The sequence below is a fragment of the Cariama cristata genome, unplaced genomic scaffold (assembly GCF_000690535.1).
Source record: "Cariama cristata isolate BGI_N322 unplaced genomic scaffold, ASM69053v1 scaffold17719, whole genome shotgun sequence".
NCBI lineage: Eukaryota > Metazoa > Chordata > Aves > Cariamiformes > Cariamidae > Cariama > Cariama cristata.
Genome location: NW_009634217.1, coordinates 1 through 10,772, shown reverse-complemented (window position 1 = coordinate 10,772; position 10,772 = coordinate 1). Strand labels below are relative to the sequence as shown.

General features: G+C 50.0%; 1 protein-coding gene across 1 annotated transcript in view; it reads right to left on the bottom strand.

Moving 5' to 3' along the window:
- The window catches only part of CDKL1 (cyclin-dependent kinase-like 1 (CDC2-related kinase)), a gene marked incomplete at its 5' end in the record, with an annotated part of 11,778 nt that extends 7,017 nt beyond the window's left edge, over positions 1-4,761 (bottom strand). The window contains 2 exons of the mRNA XM_009707080.1: positions 2,172-2,244; positions 4,608-4,761. Coding sequence (XP_009705382.1) covers positions 2,172-2,244; positions 4,608-4,761 — 227 coding nt within the window. The remainder of the gene's footprint in view (positions 1-2,171; positions 2,245-4,607) is intronic.
- Positions 4,762-10,772: the final 6,011 nt, after the last annotated feature.

The following is a 10,772-nucleotide window of genomic DNA, read 5'->3' as shown; positions in this document are numbered from 1 at the left end:
CTGCTGAAAGGGGAGATGAAGGGATTTCTTGACAGCAGCTAAAGCCACGTCCTGCTGGGCAGGACAGTTACCCTGCCTGTATCCCACCTTTGGGATGAGACACTGTGCAGGCTCCCAGCTTCAGCTGCACAGCTCTGTATCACTTGCACAACACCGAGCCAGCTCCCAGAACCAGCTGGGAATCTCTAGCAGGAGATGCCAGGTTTGCATAGCAAGGATTGTTGTCAACCTGGCTGTCTGCAAATGCAACTCACTTGATACAGCTATGTGTAACACGCTCCTAATAAGGGACTTGGGTTTATGAATAAGAGGGGAGATGCTAATGAGAGGTGCGCAGGTCCTCCGGGATCACTTCCTCGACGAAGTCTACTAATCTAGTAGGCAGGGAAATGATTTTGCTGGCAAAGCTCACAGATGAGATGAAGGCTAAGGTTTAGATGTGAGACTTTATCTATCCTTGCAGATGCCAGAGCATGCCTGGTATTCCCTCTACTCAGCACAGGTGAGACAGTGTTCTGTGTCCAGCTTTGGGATCCTCAGTAGAATGAAGACATGGGCACACAGGATTGACTCCAGTGAAGGGTCCCTAAAATGATTAAGGGATTGGGGTATCTGATGTCCAAGCAGAGGATGAGGGAGGTGGGACCATCCTTCAGCCTGGAGAAGAGAAGGCTCAGGGGGAATCTTATCAATGTGCGTAAATACCTGAGAGGAAGAAGTAAAGAAGATGGAGCCAGGCTCTCCTAAGTGGCATCCAGTGAAAGGAGGAGAGGCAATGGGCACAAATTGAACACAAAGGAAATACCATTTAAACATAAGCAATTTTTTTTTTTTTTTACTGTCAGGGTGGCCAAACACCCAAACAGGATGTCCAGAGAGTCTGTGGAGCCTCCATCCTTGGAGATATTCAGACCTTGATTGGAAAAGTTTCTGAGTGGCCTGCTCTAGCTGACCCGGCTTGAGGGGGAAGGCTGGACTAGATGATCTCCAGAGGTCCCTTCCAACATCAGCAATTCCGTGATTCTTGGGAGGTGACCTTGCTTGCTGAAGGTTCACAACAACTGAATTTGGGCTTGGCAAAGAATTTCTCCTTATCAAACTAGCAGAGACCTTATTTTCTTCTGCCTACGTATGAAAGGTGTGCGCTACTGAAATCACTAGGGTCTAGCTCACGTTGTCCCTCCCCTACCACCATCTCAGCACAAACACCTCAGACTTTTCCTAGCTAAGCTAGTGGTAAATTATTGTGTCTTCTCCTGAGGACTGAAATGTTGCTTGTTAAACCAGTGTCATGGAGTTCCAAAAAGGGCAGCTGCATAAAACCTCATTACCTGTGATCTACAGCAGGTCAGACTGCAGCACCTCATTGTTCCCTCTGCTTTAAAACTCCAGTAAATCTTTCAGGCTGAGTGGGGGAACAGAAAAAAGAAGCCAAACAACAAATCTTGGAAGCAGGACAGACCTATGGCCAAGTTCCTGTGGCTCAACTGGACATAATTCTCCCAGCAAAGACAAAACACCCATTCCAGAGCGACCTCCTGCCCGACTCTTAAATCACAAACAGTGGCAGATAAACAAAGACAATTACAGCTAAGTTTGACTAAAGAACTTCTCCAAAAGGCTCCTTTCCTTCCCTGCTTCTTAAAGCGTCCTCACTGCTTTCTACAAAATATTTGTCATGCATACAACTCGCCTCTCCCTCCAGAAAGCAGAGGAGAGGTTGTAAAACTGGTTTACTGTGTTTCATTTTTGAAACCTTTTAACTGGTGTCTCGATTCAATGCCTACGACTATCAACAGAAGGACTTTCTGTGAAATGTGTAGCAGTGTGCTCAGGTCTCAGCTGATCAGATGGTAAGCCGGTTTTCTAAACGTCAGTTGTAATGCATGGCACAGGAACACACAAGGATATATTCCTGTTCGGCCTGGAAGCTTGTCTAAGGTCATTGGTGTAAATCACTCCTTGACAGAAAACCCAAGGGACCTGTGTGATAGTAAATGCAGCTGTTGTGGGTACACACTAACATTTCAGATATAAGTTTCCTGTTGAAAACAGGAAATTTCATGTGATTTTGCCCCATGAAAACTCTGTAATCAGGAAAACGGCAACAGAATCTCGATCTCCTCCAATGCCATGTTACAGCGATTGTTAGAGCTGTTCAGGGGACTTACATTGTGTTTATGGCAGAAGTTCACAGCTTGGAGGGTCTGCCAGGTTATGCTCTTCACCAGATGCTCCGGCACCCTGTTTTAAAAAAAGCACATTTTTATTTTGGCCATTAAAAATCGCTTCACTATTACAGGAAAAAGGAAGAGGAGGGCTTTGAGTGCTAACATTGTACAGGGATCTCTGAGCAAATCCATCAAGGACCAAGTCACAAAACTCAGAGAAAAAACACTAGGTGCATTTTCTTGCCATAAATAAGTTACAAAGAATACATAATACCCCTCAGTTTGTTGATCTTCCACTGCAGGGAAGCAGTCATGCTGGGCTGCTGATGGCGGAGGCTGTTTGTACGTCTGCCCATGTTTCAGAGCTGAGACTGAGCTCTGCCTGCACCTCCCTGCACAAAGCAATGCTCTCCTGTGAGGTCACCCTTCAAGCATCACAGGAACAACAAAAGGAACGTCAACGCCACTTCCAAATCCAGTCAGTGCCACAAGATACAAGGATTTACAGCAGCGAAGAGCATACCAGAGTGTCTGGTACCACTCAGTCACAGCCAGCACGAGGCCTGACCACTGGTGACTACACATCAACGCCTGCAAGTCTGTGTCAAAACCTGTCCTGCGGCCGTGCTTAGCGTCCACGCTTCCTGGCAATCCTCCTGAAATGTCAGCAGGCATTTCTGCCTCTGCAACTGCTCAGAGTTGGAGGTGGTGGAGAATTGGTGGTACAGATGCATGACTTGCAATGCTGTCATGTCACTGGTTGTCCAGAGTGGAGAGGTGACCAAAATGGGACGGGGAAGGATGTTCCCACAAGAGTATAAAGCTCTGCTTTGGTTTGCATCTCCTCTCCTTCCCTCCAATGGCTGGCAAACACTTCAGAGAAAGAAAACCTCTGTTAAAGATCCAGCCTCCTCTCTTCTCTTTCAGTTACTGTGCAACGGTTCTTAAACTTCTTTGGTTGTCTGTAATGGTCTTCGAGAACCCCATGAAAGGCAGAGGTGACAATCTCCGCACTTTCAAGCTCAAATACAATTTTATTTCATGTGTTTAATAGTGAAAAGTTTCTGATTCATCATAAAGAAAAAAAAACCTCAAAACTAAACCAAAACAATATGCAGGAAACCTGGCATTTTCTTTAAGGCACCTTCTGCTGTCAGCGCTGAAGGTCTCGCGCTGATGCTGCTGTTGCAATGTTAAGAGTTTCCTTGCAGAAATATCCCAGGATGATGAGAGTGCTGCACTGACAGCCTCTGTCAGGGGATGAAGTTGGTGAAATGACCTGGAAACATGGTGCAGAGAGGCGTGTGCCCACTCATCTTAATCCTGACCACAAAAGACTTGACCATCTGCCCTAGCAAAGATGAAAAGCAAAGCATGCAACCGGGCATTACACGTTCATTCACACTGGAGTTGTTCTGATGAATAGAAAGCAAATGTGAAGTATTTTCTTCAAAGAGAGTTATCTACCCTCTCTTCAGATTCCAGGTGAACAGGTTCAAACTGGGGTGAAAACTCCTCACCAGCTCACAAAGCTAGTTGCTATCAGCATGCTCCATTCTCCTTCTAGGGAGAATAACAGGCTCTTGTTTACTCAATCCCCAATTAGTCTCCTGCAGGCAATTCATTTAGCTTCAGCCTGTAAAATGATTTATGAACTTCTGCTTAGCATTTCCACAGCACCAAGTCACTGTGAATAATTAGGGACAATATATTTAGTGGGAGTGTCGTTTATAATGTGTCAAAGGAACAAACTCTGTCCTGGAGAATGTTCCTTTTGCCCGCGCAGCTCACACTTTGTGCAAGCGCCTGGGTGAAGAAGAGGGTATCTGTCTGACCTGGGAGTTCACTGAGGCTGTGCAGAGCGATGCAGGCTGAGCTCCTGGTAACTCCTGCCAACCCACGCCTACCCCTTGGCACAGCAGCATGGCTAGAAGTCACCGGCCTGTCACACAGATCAGTGACATTACTGCAGACTGTATGTTTGGGTGCTCAAGGACACTGCCCCAGTGCCCACAGCCTGGGTCTGCACAGCCTCCCCCAGCGATGTGTGACACACCTGGGGAGCAGCAAGAAGAAGGGCTGCGCGCCCCTGGCCCACCTGCCCGCCTCCCCCAGCACCCCTAGCCCCTTTGCAGCAAGACACAGGATGCTCCCAAGCCACGCGGGTCTCTGCTGCTGAGCCAGCCAAAGATCACCCAGACGCTCCGGCTCAGCGCTCCAGTCTCCTTGGTGAGCGGCACTGAGGAGGAGCGCACACGGGCTCATACGCGATTCTTTTGGATGTCATTGCTAAACCACAGTAACAGAGCAAGTCCTGGGCACTGGGCTGAGAAACTTCTCCTGTAATTAATGAAATTCCTCTGAAAAGTCTGCAGAGCAGCAACGACACGGACACCTCCTTTGCTCAAAGCTCCCACTGAGAGACGGGCCACTCACCCCCAGGGGTGCTTGTCCAGCTCATGGAGAACCGTGTGGTCGCAGTATTCGAAGACCAGATGCAGCTTCCGCTTCCTCCTGAACACTTCCAGCAGGTTCACCAGGTTGGGGTGTTTCAGTTGCTGTAACACACAGTGGATAGACTGCTTAGATACTGCACGAGGGAGTGGGGTGAAGGGGCGGGGGGGGGACACACAGTGCTTTTTGCCCCCAAGGGTCTCCATTCCTTAAGCTGACCCCTTTTATACAAGCACAGCACGATGTGAAGAACCAGCTCAGCTACAGCTCAGCCTGTGGTGTAGTTATTTTAGGAACTGACTGTGGGCAACAAGTCAGCTTGGCTTCAGGAAGTGCCTCTCAGAAAAGATGCTCATAGATAAAGAATTCATCACAGTGCCCACAGCTCTGCCGGCGGGACCTTTCATTGTACGTACCCGGCCTTTGACTGCACTACAGTGAAAAGCAGCTCTCCCTGAACAGCTTGGGAAATCACACCCGGTAAGAGCCTGCAGCAGGCAAACACACATTTAGGAGAAACCAAGAGCTCCTCTGATAAGCCTAAGTAAAGCAGGTGGTCTCAGCTTCACCAGCTGATTGTCAGAATCGGGATGGGTTAATTAGGAGAATTTTTATTGCTGATTCTTCCCCTTCCTCTCAGTCCACTTCATGGGCTCGTACCAGGGCTTCCTCTCCCGGGGAGCTCAGGCAGTTTCTCAGCACACCCCAAGCCTGAGCACAGCGGGGTTATCCAAACGCACCTTGCGAGAGGTGAGGGCGGCCATTCCTGGGGCTTCTCATCTCCTCTTCTTTTGCCCACATTTCAGGAGAGGGCCTGAACCAAGGGGCATGGACCTGTTGGAGAAGGTCCAGAGGAGGGCAACGAAGATGATCCGAGGGCTGGAGCACCTCTCCTATGACGACAGGCTAAGAGAGTTGGGGTTGTTCAGCCTGGAGAAGAGGAGGCTTCGAGGTGACCTCATTGTGGCCTTCCAATACCTGAAGGGGGCCTAGATGAGAGATGGGGACAGACTTTTTAGCAGGGTCTGCTGTGACAGGACAAGGGGTAATGGCTTTAAACTAAAAGAGGGTAGATTCAGACTTGACATAAGGAAAAAATTCTTTACAATGAGGGTGGTGAAGCACTGGCACAGGTTGCCCAGAGAGGTGGTGGAAGCCCCATCCCTGGAGGCATTCAAGGTCAGGCTGGATGGGGCTCTGAGCAACCTGATCTAGTAGGAGATGTCCCTGCTCACCGCAGGGGCGTTGGACTCGATGACCTCTGAAGGTCCCTTCCAGCCCAAATCATTCTATGATCCTGTGATTCCATAACACAGTGTTTGGAAAAGGAAACAAAGAAAAGCCAGACCCAGCTGGGGAATGTTATTTCTTTTCAGATGACTCAGGGCACCATCCCCTCTGCTTGCAGGGACCTGTATCCATGAGGGCTTTGCCTGACTAAGGCTTTAAAACAAACAGACTTCTAAGCAAGGAGGCTGGAAAGGGCATTGCCCAGGAGTTACGCTAACCCCATCTTCTACTGTGCCTCTAAGCCATCCGGAAAAGCCTGCAAAGGAGGAAGCATAGAGTCAAGACTAAACTGTAAGGGGCCTCAACTGAGGAATGCAGCTGCTTGGGGAAGCACCCAGCTAACCCCAAGGTGAAGGAAGGATCACTGAAATCCACAACTTGAACCCTGCCGTTAACCAGTGAGCTTCAGTAAAAGAGGAGGTCACTAGAAGACCCCCACCATAGCTCATTGCCAGCCTGTCACGAGTAGGAGGGACAGGGCAAGGGCCATTTCAGTGCTCCGACGGCAACACTGCGGGACTCTTCACAAAATGTAGTTTTATTCAAGTGTGTCAGTGTAAAAGCTCCTTGGAAAGGGAGACCTTCCAGAGGGCTCACTGCCTCTGGGGGACATTATACTGAACCCATACTATACCGAGTCCATATGACAACACCCGGCTTCTCTGGGCAACCTCTGCCACTGCCTCACCACCCTCACCGGGAAGAATTTCTTCCTCATATCTCATCTAACTGTTCCCTCTTCCAGTTTAAAGCCATTGCCCCTTCTCCTGTCACTCCCTGCCCTTGTCACAAGTCCCTGCCCACCTTTCTTGTCGGCCCCTTTAGGTACGGGAAGGCTGCTCTAAGGTCTGCCCGGAGCCTTCTCTTCTCCAGGCTGAACAACCCCAACTCTCTCAGCCTGTCCTCACAGCAGAGGTGCTCCAGCCCTCGGATCATCTCCGTGGCCTCCCCTGGACTCGCTCCAACAGGTCCATGTCCTTCTTGTGCTGAGGACCCCAGAGCTGCAGGCAGGACTGCAGGGGGGTCTCACCAGAGCGGAGCAGAGGGGCAGAATCCCCTCCCTCGACCTGCTGGCCACGCTGCCTGGGATGCAGCCCAGGACAGGGTTGGCTTTCTGGGCTGCCAGCGCTCATGGCTGAGTCATGTCAAGATTTTCATCTACAATCCCAGCCATGACAGCGATTCTCCCAGGAATTGTGTGCATACCATGCCACCTATCCTGTTAAGCATATCCACATTGAGCAAATTACCTACTTGTCAGGTGCACGACTAGACAAAGCCCAGTCTACCAGTTCAGACTCCACCACCCCAGTCGGACAGCCGCTGTGGCTCCGCTACGGCCCCTTCCCTCACCAGTCAAGCGGCCCCGGCGTAAAGCGGATCCTTCCCTTTCCATGCACTCGGTGTGTTGCCATATTATGTTCTCAGAGATCACCGATAACAGATATCTGAGAGCAAGCTGGGCCTCCAGCAACTGCGCTGGGTAACAGGTGTCCGATTCCTCTTGCTCTCCGCAGCTCTGCCTGCCAGCATGGACAAACTGCTGGGCACGGCCAAGCCGGCCAGCGGGAAGGAGGCAGATGAGACAATCTCTGGCGAAATAATTGCCAACTGATTGTAAAGCAAGCAGAAAGTTAAATCGACAGTAACAGATTGAGATCTCTGGAAAACCTCGGGCAGTTACAGGCTGGTTGTAGGAGCCTTCAGGAGGGACTTTCGCAGGAGCAGGTGGTGCCCGGGGGACAATCTGCCTTGGCCATCCTCACGTGCGCGCGGAGCTGGGGTTTCTGGTGAGAGTGAGCTTGGAAGCACAAGGTCTGGCTGAGCCAGGGACGCTGTGAGGGGACAGAGCTGTGTGAACAAGCTCTTGCACACTCAAGAGCGGATTAACCTGCCTGTGCAAGGCCTGGAGAGGGTCCCCTGGGAGCAGGGGGGTGCCATGGCATCTCCCCGTGCCTTGCTCACAGCCAGCCTCCACGGCTGGGGCTCTCCAGGCAGTCAGGTTCACCGGGCCAAGATCTCTGTGCAGGCAGACGTGCACACAAAGCCAGAACAAATCTGCCAGTGACCCTAACAACGTCCCTGTCCGGCAGCGTGGCATTTCAGAGAGCAGTTTCTAAGGTTATCACTGCTGCCGGTGGCTGGTTGCTGGCAGCACCGGGATGGGCTTCCCCTCCCTGCCCCCTTCTTGGGTGACAAGACTGCGTGTCACCTTCTGCATACAGGCCAGATGTCCCGCATGGGCTTTTCCCCAACACTATAAATGCTCCCGTGCTAAGACGATAGGGATTATTTTCTGTTTCCTATACAAATACAGCTTTGCATTGTATTTTTCTCTCATCGTCTTTGCCATTTCAGAGCTAAAGATGGTGTCATCCTCCATGCAAAGGCTGGGGACACAACACCCTTCCAGAAACGGCAGGCACTGATGGGTTTACACACAGACTCACTCTGTTTTCATGTATTTTCATGTATTTCCAGCCTTTCCTATGGACTCGGGATCACGCAGGGTGTTTCAAGACTCTGCTCTCCCACCGCACCTCCCATGGCTCCCGGCCATAAAAAGCCCTTTGTCTACAAGGTATTTGCTGGGCAGAATAATAATTTATCAGGCCCTACATTTTTTACGGATGAAACACCATCTCACTACATCTTTGACAAACACTTAGTTGTTGCCTAAGCCAGGAAATACCTCCACAAACAAACAACCAACCTGTTACTATTTACAGAGAAAAAGTTGAAAAGATAGTCAAGCAGGTCTGCACTTGTTAAAATCAACAGTGCCCCGACACAGATCCTGCCGCGGCGAGCTGCAGTGGTGTCGGCTTTGCACCCTTAAGGATGATGAATTTACCACCTCAGTTACAAGTGACTTCTGCAATGATTATTTCCCTTTCCAGATCTTTAATATCATTTAAATCTTAACGCGTCTCCAGCATTGCTTACTAAAACGATACAGCTACATCTCATCTGTCTGCTTCAGATAGGAGAAAAACTTAGGCTGCTTCTCCCCAAAACCTCACTGAAACACAAATATGCTTTTTTCCTAGATGATGGCTCTTCGAGGATGGCATCCAGGCTTATTTTGCCTCTTTTTGCAGCAGGTAGAGAATCAGGCCTTCATACGCCTTTGACAGTAACATTTACACCACTTATTTATATATAAATGCTCAATAAAAGACAAGCCGATAGCACAAAGAGATATTGGGAAAAGAAATATCAGAAATACCGTAACCTGCTGAAATCTTGCACTTAATTGCAAAGCTGAAAGTTACTTGGTTCCCAGGAGGCACCTTAAGCTAGCTCGATGGAAGGGAACATTGAGCGCAATCAGTATCGACTGCTGCTGCGCAAATACCAACAGGCAGTGAAGTCTGGGAATGTCACGCAGAAATTAGAGACCAAGGGACTACGAATTTTGGGGAAGAAGTTTTAAATAAAATGGAGCACCTTTCTCTGTGGATTTCTGTAGGGTTTTGTTAACTCCAAAATCCTAAATCATTGACCGTCTACAAGAATGCATTGTGTCTCATCTGAATGGCATGTTTCTTGTGAAAAGGAGTCCTATTGGAAGTCACTATTTTAAAATTTATAATAAACCAACATGCTGTTAATACGGTTCTTTAAGCAGGTCAATGTTTTAAAGCCATGGCTCTTCTGCACGGAAAAGAGAAAGCTGAAGATGGAGAGATGATGGAGGTGCATAAAATCATGGGTACGCTGGGGAAAGTGAAAAGGGAACAACTCTCTCTGCTTCTCGGAACACACAACTGAGGGTACCGTATGCCATCACCCAGTAGCAAGTTTATAACGAATAAAAGGAAGTATTTTTTCACACAATACATTCCTAAAGTCGTGGCAGTCACTGCCTCAGGGAACTATGGAGACCAAATGAATACACCAGTCCAAAACCAGATTGGGACAAACTCCCAACAGTCTATGAATATCTGCTAAGCCTGAAGCAATGGGTACAACCTCTGGCTCTGGAAACTTTGCCCAGAAGCTGGGTGTGTGAAAAGAAACCTTACCCCATCCTCTCCCTCTTTCTCCTGGGTTTCTCCTCATTTCTGCATGCTTGATGGACCTGGGATGTCACTCACTGCGAATGCCCCCGTGCTTTTATTTCATCAGGAAAACAAACACAGAGGCTGAATGAGCGACCCATTTCTATGTGAGGACGAGCTCTCACACCGAAGTCAAGAAAGGAGCAGCAAAGACAAGGTGCTGCCATGGTTCACAAGTGCCGGTTCTGCAGTCGCTTCCACGTGTAAGCACCTCCGAGCCCACGCAGCCCCCGGCACTCAACACACGGCTGCATCCCACCTGCACATCAGGCTCCGACACCGCGGATCCCCCACAGCCAGGGGCTCAGAAAGGGCATTTTAAGGAGGAGCTGGGGCAGATTTATAACGCGGAGAGCTTGGAGAGCTGCACCCCACGGCTGTCCCCCACCTCGTGCTATCTAGGATCACTTTTTGCCCCAGTGCTTTCCACCAGCCCTCGAACACACGGCTGCATCCCACCTGCACATCAGGCTCCGACACCGCGGATCCCCCACAGCCAGGGGCTCAGAAAGGGCATTTTAAGGAGGAGCTGGGGCAGATTTATAACGCGGAGAGCTTGGAGAGCTGCACCCCACGGCTGTCCCCCACCTCGTGCTATCTAGGATCACTTTTTGCCCCAGTGCTTTCCACCAGCCCTCGTCTCTGGGGGGAATCTCCTGGGCACACCAAGGGCAGGACTGTGCCTGCGCCGGCCAGGACACCGCTGACTCCATGGCGGGAGGCAGACCGGATCAACCTCTCTCTAAAGGGCACAGGGGTGACTTTGTCGCTCCTCCGCGACCCACGCAGGAGC